This window comes from Orycteropus afer, unplaced genomic scaffold (assembly GCF_000298275.1).
Source record: "Orycteropus afer afer isolate SDZICR_OR568_19922 unplaced genomic scaffold, OryAfe1.0 scaffold00005, whole genome shotgun sequence".
NCBI classification, from domain to species: domain Eukaryota; kingdom Metazoa; phylum Chordata; class Mammalia; order Tubulidentata; family Orycteropodidae; genus Orycteropus; species Orycteropus afer.
The window spans coordinates 2,909,332-2,928,695 of record NW_006921592.1 but is presented as its reverse complement, the minus strand read 5'-3'; the positions used below and the strand labels follow the sequence as shown (position 1 = coordinate 2,928,695).

Here is a 19,364-nt window from a genome sequence, read left to right as displayed (position 1 = left end):
AAAATTATCTTCAGCAAGATTTCACTTGCATGTAATATTAATGATATTATTCAATAATTTCCACATTCTGTTGGATTGCCTTCATATATGTAAAGTTATTCAGGTAGACAAAGATGACATACAGGCAGAAGTGAACTTGGAGGCTAAACATCTGGAATTCAAGGTCTAGAGTCCCAGTTCATTGCTGGGAGACCTTGGCAAGTTAGGTTACCTGTGCTCAGTGCATTTCCCCTTCTGAAAAGGCAGATAATGATATTTACCTTATGTAGTAACACATGAAATTGTCTTGACAATTCAAAGCTACCATACATGATTATATAAAAACCTAAAGAACAATATCATGCAAAATGACACCAACATCAGGAAACTAATTTAGATGAATCCCTCTCTCCCTTCCTTCTTTTCTCCCTCTCTTTCTCCCTTTCTAGTAAACATTTCATTGAGATGACATATGCATACAAAAATGCCTATTATTTACAGCATGGAGCTCTATAAAATTCTCAAAATGAGTACACCCTGTTGCTACCACACAGATCAAGAAACAGTACATTATTGGCACTTCAGGGGACCCCTTGTGCTCTCTTCCAGTAGCTATAGATTGCACCTTCCCACGGTATTTCCAATTCTGACTCCTAATATCACAGATTATTTTTGTCTAATTTCCACTTTATATTAATAAAATTCTACAATACATGTTCCTTTGTGTCTACTTTTCCTCAACATTGTTGTATCCCATGCTTTTGCACATAATAGTTCATTTATTCCTGTTGCTGTATAGTTTTCCATCTTGTGAATATATCATATTTATTTATCTATTATGCTCTTGATGAACATTTATGTAGCTTCTAGTCTGGACCTTTAGAAATAGTGCTGTTATGATCATTCTTGTACAAGTCTTTTATTGATCATATGCATGAATATCTGTTGAGTACACACCTTGGAGTATAATTGCTGAGTCATAATGTGGGCATATGTTCAGCTTTAGTGTTGTTGTTGTTAGATGCTGTTGAGTTATCTTTAACTCATAGTGACCTTATGCACAACAGAATGAAACACTGCCTGGTCCTATGCCATCCTCACAATCCTTGCTATACCTGAGCCCATCATTGCAGCCATGATGTCAATCCATTTTGTTGACAACCTTCCCCTTTTTTGTTGACCCTCCACTTTACCAAGCATGATATTCTTCTCCAGGGAATGGTTCCTTCTGACAACATGACCAAAGTAGGTGAGACGAAGTTTGGCTCCACTTCCAGGCCACCCATTGAAGCCTCAGCTTTAGTAGATATGGCCAAGATATTTTCCAAAGTGGTTGTACCAGTATACATTCCCACCAACAGTGTGTGAGAGTTCCAATTGCTCCATATCCTTGACTGCATTTGGTGTTTTTTGTCTGCTTAAATTTTCTGTCTGCAGAAGGTTAGCCATTCTGATGTGAGTGCTATTCCAATATTCCTTTACATATTTTATATATTATTTTAAAATTATTTTAGACATTATTTAATAGGTGGGAATTTAGTTTACTTACCTCGTCCCTTATCCATCTCATTTCTCTTCCCAATGTTTTTTAATTCTATTATTATTTACCTTTGTAATTTTTATAACATTAACTTTAATCACTAACTTTTAATCTTGAAATGATACTCTAGAAAGCTGTATACTTACAGATTTTAAAAGGGAATTTTTTATATATATATACCCATACATTATAAATCAACAAAAAAATAAATATGTTTTATATTAAAAGTGTCTACAAATCATAACAAAATTTAAAGGGTGGATAACATGTAAAATTGGAAGGTTTGTTTTGTTCCATGTACAGGGAATGGTCTGTAGAAAATTTAAGAAAGAAAGGAAAGAAGAGAGGAGAGACAGGAGGGAGGGGCAAGAGAGGGAGGGAGGGGGAAGGAAGAAAGGGAGGATGAACGGAATAGAGTTGTGTAGCTAGTTTTTGGCCTCTGGGGCTGCTGCAGGGAGTGTAATTGGGTGTGTAACCAGGAAAACTTGGCAGCCAGTTATGCAGGGAAGATCCAAGATCTTTTTCACCAAGGGTGAGGGTAATTATTCAGTAAGATATCACCCACATAATTTCATCCATACGTAGTCAATTTACACAAACCAGGATGACCACACTGCTCCTTTCTTGATTCATAGTTGTATGGTTTTGAAGATGTTTTTGCTTGAGATACAGGTTTCATTGTTTCAACTCTCACACTTCTTTGGCTTGTATGAGACTCAGTCCTCATGTTTAGTGAAAGTAATCTAATCTGGACTGAACACCAGTCCTACATCTTGTCTCCTGTTTCATAATCCAAAAACCAAACCCACTAACATGGAGTCAATTCTGACTCATGGTGATCTCCATACAGCTTCTGAACCTGTAAACTTTGATGCAGCAAACTGCCCTTTCTCCTGTGGAGCAGCTCGTAGGTTTGAACTGGTAACCTTTTGGTTAGTTGCCAAAAGCTTTAACCACTGCACCACCAGGTATTCACTTAGCCCAATTTGTTGTGAATCCTGCCACAGTAAGATTTAGTGAACTCAACAAAGCAGTTAACCCCAAATTCATTTAACATTCACCATTTTCAAATATCTCTTAGTATGTGTTAGTGCTGATTTTGACTATTATGTGTAAGGAAGAGAAGAGACATTTAAGGCAACAAGTAAAAGCCATCTTCAAACATTTGATGATTATCATGATGAAGAGAAACATAAATTAGTGTAACTCTAGAATTTAAAATAAGAAGGAATGGGTAGAAGGCATGAATTTCAGCTCAGTTTATAGTAATGAGCTTAGTAATACCTATAGGTGTTCAATAAGGAAACGTCCAGCTTATGGATGAGAAGATAGCTAATGCTGAAGCCAGTGTTTAGGTGAAGTTTAGCTGGTTGGGCTTTTTCAGGTGGGACTTATAAGCCCCAGTCCCATTCTGAGACTCTGAGATTCAATGTGTTCATCAACAGGCCAGAACGACCAAGCAGACTTCAGGTCATGGAGTGCTGAGGGCTATAAGAGTTGGGGTTTGATTATTTCCTTGAGAATGTTCTTTTCTTTTGGAACGCTATTACATTGCATCTGAGACATCATCAATTATTAGAAGCATCCTGGTTTCAGAGTGGTAAAATGTGAGAAAACTGAATGTCCTCACATTAATAAAATATAGCTCATATTCTCTTATTTTGTGAGAAGTATTTTGATCTGACATAGCTTTATACTTTTAATCACTTTCTAAATATTTACCCTGTTCTCTAATAGTTTACTTGGTCTAGTTTGTCCCTGGGTATGCCTGTGGGATTCCACTGACTAGACATAACCAAAGGAAAAGATATTTCTTATTACCTCTCTTGTAGGAAAGTGCATGACCATGTGAACTAGAGCAAATGGAGGTTAAAGATAGTTCCTTCTGATTAGAGACTCATCAACAGGACAGTAAGACCAAGTAAACTTCAGGTCATGGAGTGCTGAGGGCTATAAGAGTTGGCATTTGATTATTTTCTTGGGAATTTTTTTTTTTCTTTTAGAATGCTATTTGAAGTCCATTTTCCAGAACATTTCACAATAATACATTTTGATGGACTCATAAGTAATGATTTTTATATTTACATTTTCATTCATTTCTGTATTTAACACTAGAGGCAATTTGTGCTGGTATTTCGTTGCAGTGATTATGCTGATACCTTTAATATCTAGAAAACCATGGAGAAGAAAAAGATTTATGTTTTACTTCCCATTTGCCTTTTTAAATTTATTAGCATCCACTGTTTGTAATGAGAGAGATTCTTTTCCACTAAAGCTCAATTGCTCTGGAAATGGCTTCTAACCCTGATTCTAGAGCATCAGTGCTGGTGATTTTGAACAGGTTCTTAGCTTTGATGCTGCCATTCTCTTCTAATTTTCTTAAGAAATATGATAGACTTTCAACCTGGCTTTACAGTTCCTGACTACTAAGAACTTTGTGAATAGAAATGAACATCAGAAGGGGAAAGTGTCAATTTTCTGCTTGCCTACAATCACATTAATTTAGCCTCTTATACAGTTCCCAGGCATTTTTGGTATGTGTCAAGTGCAAAAAGGAAATGTGGAAATCATCTTCAAACAAGCCTTTAAAAATATGCTGGAAGATGAGGGCAATCGAAAACTCATTTTTAGACCAAACAGCTGAAAAAAAATGACATGTGCAATCATGACCCATCATTAAATTTTACTGGGTACAACTAGAAAAACTCTTCAGTTACTGAGTATTTGGCAATGTGCTTGTGCCATCTTTCAGGACAGACACCCTCAATAGCTGGGTTATTTTCCCCTGAAAAGGCTGATGGAAGCAATCCAGAGCCTTGTGGCTCCCTCAGGTGATCTTGGAGGATGCATCTTGATGGACCTGTGAAGGTCCCTCTTAAATCTGTTTCTGGAATTTTATCACCATACCTAAAGAATAAACTTTCAAAACATACAGGTTAGCACACAGGCTTTTCTTTTTGTAAGGAGTTTTTATAGACTCACACTTGGTCTGTCCCTTTGTTGGCAACACAAGGAAAAAGTAAATATTCACCTTATTGTAATTTGCTGGATTTTATTCCAACCCCTCACTAGTATTAAGTCCCTATACCAAGTCTAATTTGTAATTCGTTCTTAATGATTTTTATTTTTTTTCAGAGGGTGGGAGGAATCTGGACTGAACTTTTGTATTTCTATGAAATGTCTCTAATAATTTCAAGTCCATGAACTGAAATAGGGAGTAAGCAAATGCAAAATGGAGCCTGTGGTTTTCTCATTAAATGACATTGTATGTTGTAAGCACTTTTTATTGCCTCATTTTGTTTACTGTTGGTGTGTGGTTTCTGAACACAAAGGATTGTTTAAAGTAGGGGGTATACTCTGTGAGTCTCTTTGCTTAAAACAACAGAATATTAATGGAATACTTAACACAGATGAAGGTGCCCTGATGACGCAGTGGTCACAGTTCAAACCTACCAGCCATTCTGTGGGAGAAAGATGTGGCCATCTGCTGCCATAGAGGGTAATCCTATGAGCCAGTTCTACTGTCCCAGGTCTTTTGGTTTTATACACAGGTGCACAGCTATGGGATTTTAGAATTATGTATTTCATTACCATAAACTAGCTAATTAACACACTCTGCTTAATATCACTGACCATTTACAACTCAGATTAATAGGTTCACAACTAGTGCAACACTATCATTCTTCCTACAGTATTTCTTACTCTCTCCACTTCCTTCTTAATACCTCTTCATCTTTTCCTCCAAGGAGGAACTCCAAAACCAAACTCACTGACATGGAATCGATTTCAACTCATAGCAACCCCCAAATATGTAAGAGGAAAGACACCATTTCAGAAAGCAATGAAAAATACATCTGTTGCCATTACAACAGATAAGCAGCCAAACAAGCTTTTTCAGCTAGAGGTGATGATAGGTTTTGCTCCATTTAGAAATGAGTAAGGTCATTTCTTCAGTGTTAGTAAATGTGGGATGCCCCCATCAAGTGTCTCTCTTCTGACCAAGAATAGTTCTGAACACGAAAGCAGCTCAGTCTGCTAAATTTATGACATAAAACTGCTTTCCTTCTAAAGAGCAGAAGGCAGATAGATACATGAGCAAGGTAAAGGTGGATGTGTGGCAGAGAGGAAGTGGGGAGAACCGTCAAAGAATATATACAATACAGAAGCATCTCATCTACTCTCACTAGCTAACAGCTCTATTTGCCCCCTTGCCTCAGGATTGAAAGGGAAAACAAGATGCCCATGTGACCAAACAGAGAAAAACAGATGTAAGAAGTACCAACTCTAATCTTCTCTACTCCCATAGTACAGATTCTTCAAGTTGCTCAGTTGTGGTTAGAGCCGTAAGAATCACCTGCGTAGCTTTTACATTTCCCGATGACTAGGCCACAGCCAGGCCAATTAAATCAGACTCTGACTAGTATCAGCAGATTTAAAAACTACCCAGGTGGTTCCAATGTGCAGCCAAGTTTGAGACCAGTGGGCTAGATTGAGCAAATGAGAATTAGCGTGGTGTCTGACAGTCAGGTGATTATACTTTACCGGGGGATACTTAAGAGATGGGACATAGAAGACGAGAAAGAGGATAAAGTAAAAAAAAAAAGTTACACGCTTTCTATTTCTCGCCAAGTCAACTGGGCTCTCCTCCTACGCAATGTGGGCAATCCACATTCCGCCCGCAGTTTGGAGTAGAATGAGGCTGGTACCAGGCCTGCAGAACTGGGCAGAGTGGGGAGCTTCCAACCGAGGTACCACTAGTTCCAGGCGTGGGCCGTGCACTCCTCCACTTCCACCCCCACCCCAGGAAAGGCGGGGGCAGCCGGGTGGAGAGCAGTTTTGGGGCGCAAAAGGAAGCTCGCTCAGGGGCAGGTGGCGCTCGCAGCCTCAGCCCACTGTTTAGCCAATCGCCGGCGCAAGCGCAGCCTGGTTACGGCGGCGGCAACAGAGCGCTGGGCTCCGGCAGGAGCCGGCGGAAGCCAAGGCGGCAAAGGCTGCGCGCAAGCTGGAGTGAGATACGGCGGCGAGAGGAGCGAGCGAGAGCGCTCGGCGCTGGGGTGTTTTCCCCGCCGAGCGACGGGAATTTAGCATGGGGAAAAAGTGGAGAGATGCGGCGGAAATGGAGCGGGGCTGCTCGGACCGAGAAGACAACGCAGAGAGCCGGAGGCGCAGCCGGAGCGCCAGCCGGGGCAGATTTGCGGAGTCGTGGAAAAGGCTAAGTTCCAAGCAAGGGTCCACCAAGCGCTCGGGACTCCCCTCGCAGCAGACACCGGTGAGTTGCGGGGTGAGAGCCCCTTGATCTCCTATTGCACGAGACTCGAGCCCTTTCCATGGTGCTGAACTTGTCTCGTTAGGGGCTCGAGCCAGGGAACTTGGGAAGTCTCTTTTCATGGGGAAAGGAAAAAAAAAAAAAGTGTTGTGGGGTGTGGGGAGGGGCGAGAAGAAAAGACTTCCCTCTCCGCAGCAGGGGTAGTCTCCTGAAATCTTTTATCTCTTCGCAGAAATGAAAAACATGTTCGAGAGGCGAGGGGATAGCTGTCAGATCATTAAAATTTTGTAATTAACAGAGCGTATGAGATGTTTTCGAATGTATTGTTGTGATTCATATGTTCCCGAGGGTCTGTGTTTGTACGACTTGTTGGAGGGTACTCAGGATCTGCTGGATGAGGGCGGAATCGGAAGGGCATGCCATATTTTTATTCTCTGAACATTGCTCTTTCTAACCTACACCCCCAGTATTTTAATTGGTGCTTTTTATTGTTTGCAGAATGTCATTTGCATGCACAGCATAGCAAGAATATCCCAGGTGCTTTTAATCCTACTGCTTAACATATACAGGGTTCAGAAAACAGTTTTCCCATGTGTCAGCTCCTCTTCGATGTCTAATTAGTGCAATAAAAGCACTCAAGTGAAATTAATATAGGCATCATATGTCTGTAATGTGCAGTTGATGAAAACTTTTAGCTGCATTTGCATTTTCAGTATTTGAATATTAGCTGATTTCTTTCAGTTGAGAGGGAGAGAACTGAGTTCTGAAAGAGTATGCAACGAGCCCTCCTGTTGCTTACAGGAAAGGAGAACACACCACAGTAACTTCTGAGAAAACATTAAGAAAATCAACGTGTGTGTGGTGTGTATATTTCACAGCCAGAGGTCTTGACAGCAAATATTGCATAGTGAAAAGGAATTAATTAAAAAGAATGGCGCATAAACATTGTATCCCATGTATGAATAATGTTACCCTGTTCTGTTTTTGAGGGATGCTCTTGGAGGGATAAAAATTAGTCTCCAAGAAGTGGGATGTTTAAAATACTACTTGAGAATGAGCTACAAACAGTTTAACGTTTTGGTGGTTTTAATTTGTTCACAAGTGTAAAATGTTAAACTAGAAGTATTTTTCTGTGATATTGCGTGTGTTTTACGGTTTGTTTTTTTATCCAAATAGGGATATATGAATATAATGCACTTAAAATGCAACTGGTTTCATTTCAGGGACTGAAATAGTTGTTTAAAAATGTACACTTGGAAACATTTTTAAGAAGAGCATATTCTAACGTTAGTTTTTCTGAGATTTTGTAGAAAAATAGGTGGCATTCTGATTTCTGTCAATTATGTGAATGAATTTATTTTCTCTTCCAATCGAAAGTCTGAGCATCGTAAGTAACTTCATATGCTGCTTTCATTCTGTTCAACAGGTGTGTGCAGAGTCTTGTATCAGGAACATGTATAATCTGCATAAAACTGTTTTAAGTAGGCTAAATTGCCTGCAGGTTTGTTACCTAGAATAAAAAAAGGGTGAGAGAGGGCATAGAGGGATACCATGACAACCAGAAGACATCTGGAAAAGTAACCATGTCCTCTTGTTTACTGAGGGTGGTGATAATGCTGTATTTCTCTATAGTACTTGTTAATTTGAAATATTAGTAATTCAGTTAAGAACCAGTTATGGCAAAAAAACTTGTGTGTATTCTCACAGTGCATGGCAAGTTTGATAAGGATCTTGTCCTATAAACCTAATCATAAGTGCCCAAGCTGTGATTTTAATTATCAAAATTTTTGTCGTCTTTTACCAACAAAGTGAAATTCTGTAAATGTGTAGGGTTGGGATGGTGGGTTTGGAAGCAAGGTTTGTTTCCATCAGTTGTTAACAAATACTTTTCTTCTTCGTTTGTGATGAGACACCCAGTTTATTTAGACAGGAGGAAGGGAATAATAATGCTTGCTATAGAAATGATTATAAAAGTTTTTAATCTTCAAAGTGAGAATTTTACTCCCCTTTAAAGTGAAACTGGTGCTGTTTTCAGCTTTCATTGTATTTAATGTAACAACAGCAAAAAAAAAAAAAAAAAAAAAAACCTGTAGAGGTAATAAAGAGATTATTAAAGTAGTTAATATAGTACATTCTAATAAATACCTGATGTTAATTTTGTTATATTCAAAAATATTGTGGCATCCCTCTTGATAATCTTGATAATAATCATATGAGGATTTTACTCTTTGCTTTGAAAGCAAAACAGATGAACATGGAAAAATTCAGTTAAAAGTAACACGTTACTTTTTTTTTTTTTTTTTGAAAATGTACAGTGAAAGAAATTTATAGTTGGTATATTAATGTGGGCTTTGCTACTTTCTTCTCTGCTTTGGTTAGAATCTAGAAATGACTTCCAGTTAGTTATACCCAGAGGATGATACAGTCCATGACTCTGTCCCCTGTGGGAATGATTGCATTATTTTTCATTTTCACTAACAACAAAGCATGCATACATCACAGGAACTGGATGAGATATTCCTGAGCAGGAGAGAAGTCTGCCATGTTCCTTGTTATTCAGAAGTAACTTTCCTTCTGTCATCTGAGTCACAGTGTTTTTGTGTTTGATGGTGTAGGCGATGCTTATTTGAGTCAACCTTGGTAATTAGATCTCTTACCTGCGTGGCCTTGAATATAATGGGATATTTTAGAAGTTAGGCTATCTCTCCATGATTTCCATGGCAATATTAGACAAAAAGTTACATTTCTGGAAAACCCTTTGGTATCCAGATTATGGTTTCCTGAAGTTCTTTATGGAGCATGGCAGGCCTATGGTAGGTTAGACTGTGCCATTCCTGCTAATCTTCCTGGGGTCAGCCTTTATTCCAGTAACAGGACCACCCTGTGCACTGGTTGGAGGAAAGAACCGAGTGCAAACAGTGACATTCAAAGGGGGTGGTCTCTAGTTGGACCACAATCCTGAGATTAATAACAAACAAACACTTGTTAATTTGGAAAAATTTTTTTCCTTTTGTAAATTAGAAAACACTCTTCTTTCTCCTTATTTTTAGGTTTTATGGCATACAATGGAAGCTATACAAATCCATGTTGCTTTGATGTAATCCAGTAACCTGCAATACTCAACCAAAAGTCTAACATGCTGATACAGTGAAGTAGGATTTAATAATATCCATTCTTTGGAGCTTGTTTTCCCTGAAGTTGTGTCATATATGATTTTTCAATCTAAACACTGTTTCTTAGTAAATTTTAAAGATTTTTATATTAACTTTACAGTTTTATTAGTATGGAAGTTCTATAGTTGAATGTTGCATATAAAATTCAGTTTCTGAATATTGTTTTATATAATGTCTCTGTTGAATTAATCAGTAGCCACAAAAATAATTTGACATTTCTTCCATTTTATAAGATCTGGATTCCATTATTACTCTTTGAAATACTGGTTTTATTATTCCTATTATGTGTCTTGATTCTATTCACACAGAAATTCATGGGCATCTATAGAAAGGTGATTCCACAAGTGTTCCCCTCATCATGTATGGATTTTTAACTTTAAAAGGCGATTTCCTCCTCTAGTCCCACAGCTATTTAAAAGCTTGTTTTCAAATAGAAGAAGATTTAATTTAATCTCTGAGTAAGCGCTGTGTTAAAGGGGAGGAAAGGAATAATAATAATAAAAAAAAAAACGCTAAGGGAGTGAAATTGATGGAGTTGTAATTACAGTTGTTTTTCAACCTTAGATAACATGCTTGCTTCCACTAATGCTATAATTACCTGTACCAGCAGGTGCCAACCATAGAATGTGACATCTTGTGCAGATAAGTGGGCAACTGAGAGTGTATAGACACAACAGTGCTGCAAAGTAGTGAAGTACATTTCATCTGGTTAGCACATTCGTTCTTTGCACAGCTGTCAGAGATCTATGCAGGCAGTGGGGATACCATGAACAAACCTAGTTCCATTGCTGGCTATGACTTGCTTCTATTGGGCCTAGTCTGTGATTTCTGGTTGTTCCTGCCTAAAGCTGGGTATTTCGAGGTCTTAAATAAATAAAATAATAAACCCACTGCCATTGGATTGATTCCAACTCACAACAACCCTATATATAGGACAGAGTAGAACTATCTCATACAGTTTCCAAAGCTGTATATCTTTACAGGAATGGACTGCCCCATCATTCTACCACTGAACAGCTGGTGGATTCAGACTACAGTGCCACCAGAGCTCCTAAAGGAGGAAAAGCTGAGTCACAGCAAGGCTAAAGTCAGAAAACTCATCTCCTAGCCAATTGCCCACTTGAGGACTCTGCGTGTTGGTCCTGTAGTGGCTACAGTAGAAACAACTATAACTGGTGAAAAGAATCCAAGCTGCTTTTTATGGTATTGCCATGTCATTAAACCCCTAATAGCTTGTTCTCACTGTACAAAGGGCTCTCCTGGTGAAAGCAGAGCAAATCCCCTGCAGTGCTAGTCCATTACTGAATAAACCATTACTTGACGGGTTGATTTTGGTCTACTGCCTTTTACTCATTGTGTTAAAGAAATAAAGGAACAAGGTTGTGTCTCAAGAATACAGACATATTTTCTTTTACTGTGAGATATATGTGTATGTGTGTGTGTGTGTATATTTATGAAGGGGGAAAAAGCCAGTTTCTGATATTGGTCTATTATTGCATTTAGGCATTTATGATATGTTATCATATTTTAGTAATTAATATAAAATTAACAAGCTACCTCTCATTGATCATGTTGTTTTTATGTGCCGTCAAGTCAGACTGAGTCATAACGACCCCTCCTTGGGTTTCCAAGGTGATATCACTACAGAAGTAGATTGCCCAACCTTCCTTAGTGAATTTAAAATATTTAGCTTTGTTTTATATTTAATTTGAGAACTATGAATAAATAAGGTAAGAAATGAGTAATCCAAATATTTTAAGTTTTAAGGAATATTCTTGTGTGGTGATGTTTTAAACTCATTGCCATTGAGTCAAAGCCACATCTCTTTGGGTTTCCTAGGTGGTATCTCTATGGAAGTAGATTGCCCAGTCTTCTGAGGAGTGACTGGTGGGTTTGAACCACCAGCCTTCTGGTTAATGGTCAAATGCCTTAGGACTTATTTTCAATCACCCCAAAATATCTTAGAACAATTCCTTCTGCCATTATTTATTGAGGTCTTTAAAAACAATTGAATCATTAAAAGTCATTTATAGTATAAATAGTAGCAAAAGAGTATATTCATTTGGTTAGACCAGCTCTGATGATCTGTGTGTTGGCTTTACTTTTTGTTCCTTTTATTTGCAAAGCCAAGGGAGAACTGGGGTATAAAAATGAAAAGATTACAAAGAGCAACGTTTAAAGAAACTTTCATTCATCTAACAGTTGTTGAGCACCTGGGAGTGTTAGGTCTATTTAGGTCGGCCATGGTAGGTACTAGATAGTTTCCCTAATGGGACTTATGATTTAATACAAGATAGACAGGCAAAGTGGAAGTCTCTCTCCTCACCAATTCTATCTAGGAGAATCCTTTCATCTTTTTCCAGAATTTAAGATTCATTCACATGTTCTTTACAGTGTTGTTGTTATGTGCCGTCTAGTCAGACCTGACTCATAACGACCCCTTCTTGGGTTTCCAAGGCAGTATCACTACGGAAGTAGATTGCCTCACATTCCTTCCGAGGAGTAGCTGGTGGGTTTGAACTGCCAGCCTTCTGGTTAGCAGTCAAGTGCCTTAGGCCCTATGCTACCAGAGCTCTTATTCTTTGTAAGGAAAACAATATTTTTTATGTTAACAATTTGAATGCTCAAATATACAGAAACAACAGAAAAGATTATAAAATGAGTTCACACTGTCATCACACACATTAAAGAAATGTTAACAATTTCATATATATATATTATTTTTTAAAAAAGTAAGATGTCATAGGATACAACCAAAGCGGCAGTGGTGTTATGTTGTTAGGCACTGTTGAGTTGGCTCTGACTCAGCGTACAACAAAATGAAACACTGCATGGTCCTGTCGTCATCACAATCTTTGCTATACCTGAGACCATTGTTAAAACCACAGTGTCAATCCATCTTGTTGAGGGTCTTCCCCTTTTTTGCTGCCCTCTACCTTACTAAGCACGATATCCTTCTCCAGAGAAAGGTCATTTCTAACAACATGGTCAACCTAGGTGAGACAAGGTCTGGCCATTCTTGCTTCCCAGGAGTGTTCTGGCTGCACTTCTTCAAGGACAGCCTTGTTCATTCTTTTGGTAGTCAATGGTACTTTGAGTATTCTTTGCCAACACACAACTCAAAAGCACCAACTCTTCTTCAGTCTTCCTTGTTCATTGTCAAATTCTCATGCACATATGAAGTGATTAAAAATACCATGGTTTGGGTTAGGCATACTCTAGTCTTCAAAGAGACATCTTTGCTCTTCAGCACTTTAAAAGAGGTCTTTTTCAGCAGATTTGCCTGGTGCAATATGATGTCTGATTTCATGACTGCTATAGCGTAGTGCCTAAGGCACTTGACTGCTAATCAGAAGGTTGGCGGTTCAAACCCACCAGCCACTCCTTGGAAGGAAGATGGGGCAATCTACTTCTTAGTGATACTGCTTGGAAACCCAAGGAGGGGTCACTATGAGTCGGGTCCAACTCCATGGCACATAACAACAATTTCCGTTTTAGTTGATTCCAACTAAAATACTTCCTCCCATTTCTCTTACTCCTTTTCCAAAGACAAGAAATATTCTGAAATTGAGATTCACTCTTCTCATATATTCTGCTTAACAAATTATCTCTACTATGTGTAATGAACTCACAAAAAGTATAGTGATGTTGTCTGTACTTAAATTATTTTACATAAAGAGTGTTATCTAATATTTATTCTTTACCAGTTTGCTATTATTCAATCAGCAATGTATTTTTTGAAACATATCAAGGTATTAATAGATCATGTATATAATTTCAGTTATTCCAATATTTTGTATGACATAAAATAATTTATTTATTTTTCTAATGGCAAATACTTAGTTGTTTTTTTTTTTTTTTCTCTCTCCCTACTATTACAAACACCACTGTTATGAACAACCTTGTCTCTCTAGTTCTTAATTTGCAAATACTTTTGATGACAGGATATAATCTTAGGAGTCAACTTTGCTCTTTGGAAGACATAAGGACCAGAGCTTCTAGAATTGTTTGACTGGAGAACTTAAGCTTCTTTACATCCTAACTTCTGAAGTGAGCCAAAATTTGCAAGGTATTCAGGAGGAGAGGTGTGACTTGCTGCTTTCACACTGAATTGATGTTCAAATCAAACAGACATGGTTTGGAGCCTGACTAAAGTCATCAACTAGTTGTGGAACTTAATCTTTCTATGTCTGAGTTCCTTCATCATTCAATGAGGATGGAGATACCTGCTCCTAGAATGAATTGTGAAGGTTCAGTGCATTGATCTGTGTAGTTATTACAGTGTCTGGCTACACACTAAATGGAAATATTATCTAGATAGTGGGATTAACTGGAAATGGTACAGCAGATACTAAAAGCAGAAATATTAAAAGCCCCAGTCTGATAAAGAACTGTTTGTAATCATTAATTCTTCTGAAATTCAGATGTTGTTGGCTATAGCCAATATATAAATAAGGCTGATGATAATTTTAATTAGGCTTTTGGTTTTGAAAGTGCTTTGTCAACTTGTCCTCCCTGAGATAATTAGTTTCCACAGTACATACTCGTCCTTGAAATTGAAATTTATGTTCTTTTTTTTTCTGAAGTTGAAATTGACATCTTTTAAAGATGTGTAATTTATACTATACCAAAATGCAGAGTACTCTTTGCTTTTGGTATTTTTGTTACTGAGTCCTTCATGTTGTTAGATAAAGTGTGGTTATACAACTGTTGTCTTCATGGACCTCAAGATCTTTGGAAAGGGTGCTTTTATAAATACTTCTATTATGGAAGGTTGGGCATTCCTACTTCCGTAGTGATACTGCCTTGGAAACCTAAGGAGAGGTCGCTATGAGTCAGGGCCGACTCGATGGCAAATAACAACAACAACAACAACAACAACAATTATGGAAAATTTTAAACATAAACAAAAGTAGATGGAATAGTATTTCCTCATGTACACATAATCCAGTTGCATTAATTACCAACTCATAGTAAGATATTTTTTAAGGCAACCCTAAGATACCATATCACTTCATCTATAAAATGTTCCAAAGACAAGGACTTCTTTATTAAAATAAAACCACAACACTGTTATCACATTTAAATAAATGAACAATAATCTCTGAATACCCACATATTTGTCTGATTATCTCATAAATCTATTTTCCCCTCAGTTTGTTTGAATCAGAATCCATTGACAGATGACACAGCACAATTTTTTGTCCTTTTTAGTCTATTGATCCTTCCTCCTCTTCTTTTTTCCTCTTGGAAATTATTTGCCAGAGAGATTTATTTGCCCTATAGAATTTCCTACATTTTATATTTTGCTGAATCCATCCCAATGATCTTACATGTTCTTTTCTTCATTGTATTTCCTGTGAACTGGTAGTTTGGCCAGATGTTTTGGTCTCTTTTACTTGATATTTGGTAAGGATACTTCATAGGTATTTGGTTCCCTCTTATTTTGGACTGTTTTTTTGGGTGGGGGGTTGGGCTATTATTTATAGTTAATAGTCATCACGTAGATCAGGGATCAGCAGGCCTTTTCTGTAAAAGGCCATACTATAAATATGTATGAAGTTTGTAGTTCATGAAATCTGTCACAAATAGTCAATTCTGAGGTAATGTGAAAGCAGGCATAAAACCAAACCAAACTCAATGCCGGCGGGTTGGATCCGATTCATAGCAATCCCTTCTTGGGTTTCCAAGGCACTATCACTATGGAAGTAGATTGCCCAATCTTCCTTCCGAGGAGTGGCTGGTGGGTTTGAACTGCCAGCCTTCTGGTTAGCAGTCAAATGCCTTAGGTACGATACCACCAGAGCTCCCATAGACAAAAATAAATGTGGGGAAAAGACTGTGTTCCAATAAAACTTGAATTATAACCACTGATGTTTGAATTTTATATAACTTTTATATGCCATAAAATACTATTCTTCAGATTTTTTTTCCAATTATGTAAAAATCATATTATCTGTAGCTCACATATTAAGAAAAACAAGCCATGGGTTAGATTTGGCCCTTGGCTGTAGTTTGCTCCTTGGGCTACATCCATCATTTCATTATGACATGCCCAATGGTGATAGTATGTTTTTCTCTTCCCTTTTTCAATTTTTAGTTGAAATATTTTTTTTAAAGGGGAATTTCTCTCTTCAACTGTTTGTTTACCCTGGGTTATAATTCATTATAACAAAGATATAAAGGCTTGAGAAAGATAGTTTTTTAAAAATTGAACTAATAAGACTGAGAACCATATAGTAGCATTGATCTGTTAGTTTACTAACAAATGTTAACAGACTTTGGATGTAAATTGGGTCATTTTATTCAATTAACAATCAGAAAATATTTACCACACTTATTATAGAGGCCAATTAAAATGCCATGAGGGTAAGATATGTGAAAACATACTGTCAAACTATTTTTGTATAAAGTTTTTGCTCTCCAGATATTTTTTTTATTTTAAAAAAAGGTTAGGCGTTGTTAGTTTTTTATAGTTACTAGAATAAGTTACCACAAACTTAGTTACTTAAAATAACAAAAAATTTTTATCTGATAGTTCTTTAAAAGTCTGACATTGATCTCACTGGGATAAAATAAAACGTTGGCAGGGCTGTGATACTTTCTAGAGGTTCTAGGGATCAATTAATTTCCTTGATTTTTTTCAGCTCCTAGAGGCGACCTGCATTCCTTGGTTTATGATCCTCTACCGTATTTTGCATCCCTGACCCTGCTTCTGTCATCACATCACTTCCTTAGGCTCTCTTGTCTGTCTCCCTCTTCTACTTTGAAGGACCCTTGTCATTACATTTACTATACCCAGATAATCTAGAATAATCTCCCTATTTTAAGGTCAGCTAATTAGTAAACTTAATTTCATGTGCAATCTTAATTCTCCCTTTTTATGAACCTATCCGATTCACAGGTTCTGGAGATTATAATGTACACATTTTTTGGAGCCTATTATTCTGCCCACCAGTTTTTCTAAGCCCCAAGGAATAAATGTCTGCCATGTACATGTGCACGTGCACACACACATACCCCCTTCACCCCCTTCCCAAAGTCCTTTAAGGATTCATCCTATTACAGCATCATTTCAAAGTACAAAATCTCATCTAAATCTCATCAGCTCAGAATTCTAAAACCTTACCTAAATTAGGAGATCCAGTGGTACAGTACTTAAGGCATTTGACGGCTAACCAGAAGGTTGGTGGTTTGAACCAATCAGCCACCCTGCAGAAGGAAGATGGAACAATCTACTTCCATAAGGATTTAACACCTCAGAAAACCAATGGGGTTGCTATGAGTCAGAATCAACTGCAAGTGAGAATCGACTCAATGGCAGTGAGTTTCTTTTTTTGTTTTTTAATCTAAATTCTCACTCAAAAAAATTCACTGCCATCAAGTTGAATCCGACTCATAGTAACCCCTTCTATAAAGTGCTGGGTATAATCTGTCCTGGGGCATTATTTATTTCCATCTGTGAATGTGTGAATCTCAAGAACAAAATGATCAGCTCCCAAAATACAATAGTGGAACAGTCAATATCGTTAGGTACTTTCGAGTCAGTTGCGATTCTTAGAGATCCTGTGGACAACAGAACAAAACACTGCCCGGTCCTGTGCTGTCCTCACAGTTCTTGCCATGTTTGAGCCCATCATTCCAGCCACTGTGTCACTCCATCTAATTGAGAGTCTTCGCCTTTTTATCTGGTCCTTTACTTTACCGAGCATGATATCCTTCTCCAGGGAATGTTCCCTTCTGACAAAATATAACCAAGGTAGGTGAGATGAAATCTACCCATTCTCCCTTCAAAGGAACATTGGGGCTGTGCTTTTTCCAGGACAGATTTGTTAGTTCTTCTAACACTTGATGGTGCATTCAGTATTCTTCACCAACACCACAATTCAAATGCATCAGTTCTCCTGCAGTCTTCCTTATTCGTTGTCCAGCTCTTACATACATATGAGGTAATTGAAAATACCTTGGTTTAGGTCAGGTGCATCTTTGCCTTCAAAGTGACATCTTTGCTCTTTAAAACTTTAAAGAGGTCTTCGGCTGCAGATTTGCCCAATGCAACATTGTTTGATTTCTTGACTGCTGCTTCTATGGGGTTGATTGTAGATCCAGGTAAAATTAAATGCTTGTCAACTTCAAACTTTTCTCCATCTGTCATGATGTTACTTATTGGTCCACTTCTGAGGATTCTAGTTTTCTTTATGTTGAGGTATAATCCATATGAAGGCTGTAGTTTTGTGCTTCATCAGTAAGTGCTCCAAGTCATTTTCACTTTAAACAAGCCAGGTTGTGTCACCTGTATATTGCAGGTTGTTACTGAGCCTTCTTCCAGTCCTGATGTCACATTCTTCTTCCTATAGTCCAGCTGCTCAGATGATTTGCTCAGCATGCAGATTGAGTAGGTATGGTGAAAGGATACAACCCTGATGACACATGCCTTTCCTGATTTTTAAAGCACACAGTATCCCTTTGTTCCGTTTGAACAACTGCCTCTTGGTTTACGTATAGGTTCCTCATGAGCACAGTTAAGTGCCTTGGAATTCCTATTCTTCCAGTGTTATCCACAATTTGTTATGATCCAAACAGTCCAATGTGTTTGCATACTCACTGAAACACAGGTAAACATCTTTCTGGGTTCTTTGCTGAAAGCAAAGATCATCTGCCATCGGCAATGATAACCGTTGTACCCATATCCTCTTCTGGATGTGGCAAACATATGATAACAATTTTAGATATTCCAGTTTTAAAAGAGGAGAAAACAGAAGGAAAAAAAATCACTCTTCCTAAGAAATACAGACGTGCACTTGAGTAAACTGCATTAAATCTCAAGCCTGGAAATAATGCAGTGTGGCTCAGGTCTCCTTCCTCTCACTCATTCTTTCTTTTTCATTAATACTTAGCACATGTTTGTAACTGAGTAATTTTATAAGCCATTTTTCTGCCTGTGGAATTTTGTGTATCTGACAGCCTTCTTTCATTTTGTCCTTTCTCTGTCTTTTTCAGTTCAAGTTGGTATGTTTCCTAATATACAATTCCTCTTCATGGGTCTCCCATACATATTACAAAGTTTCATTCCATTAGACAAAAGGTTCCTCAATAGAGCTTCCTTAACAATCTGATCTCTTTTTTCAGCTTCTGCTCAGATGGCTAAGGGGATCTATGAATGACAGACAATCTTCCTGTAGCCACATCTGAGACTGGATGCTCTGACCGCTTGACCTTTCTCAGGTATTAGAAAATTTTGTTCAGGCATATCCTTGGCTTTTTTTTCTAGAGCACATTTTACTCACAATAAATATATTAATTTTAATATCTTTTATTATTTGATAGCTGAGTATTTCCCAAATCACTAAATTCACATTTCCATCTAATTAACAGTTCTCTCAAGTTACCTTTTTTTTTTTTTTTT

The 19,364-nt window shown here is 37.7% G+C and overlaps 1 protein-coding gene across 1 annotated transcript in view; it reads left to right on the top strand.

Moving 5' to 3' along the window:
* The first annotated feature begins 6,605 nt into the window (after positions 1 to 6,605).
* The window catches only part of TRPM3 (transient receptor potential cation channel subfamily M member 3), a 1,151,180-nt gene continuing 1,138,421 nt past the window's right edge, over positions 6,606 to 19,364 (top strand). The window contains exon 1 of the mRNA XM_042780585.1: positions 6,606 to 6,788. Within this exon, the coding sequence (XP_042636519.1) occupies positions 6,606 to 6,788 (183 nt within the window). The remainder of the gene's footprint in view (positions 6,789 to 19,364) is intronic.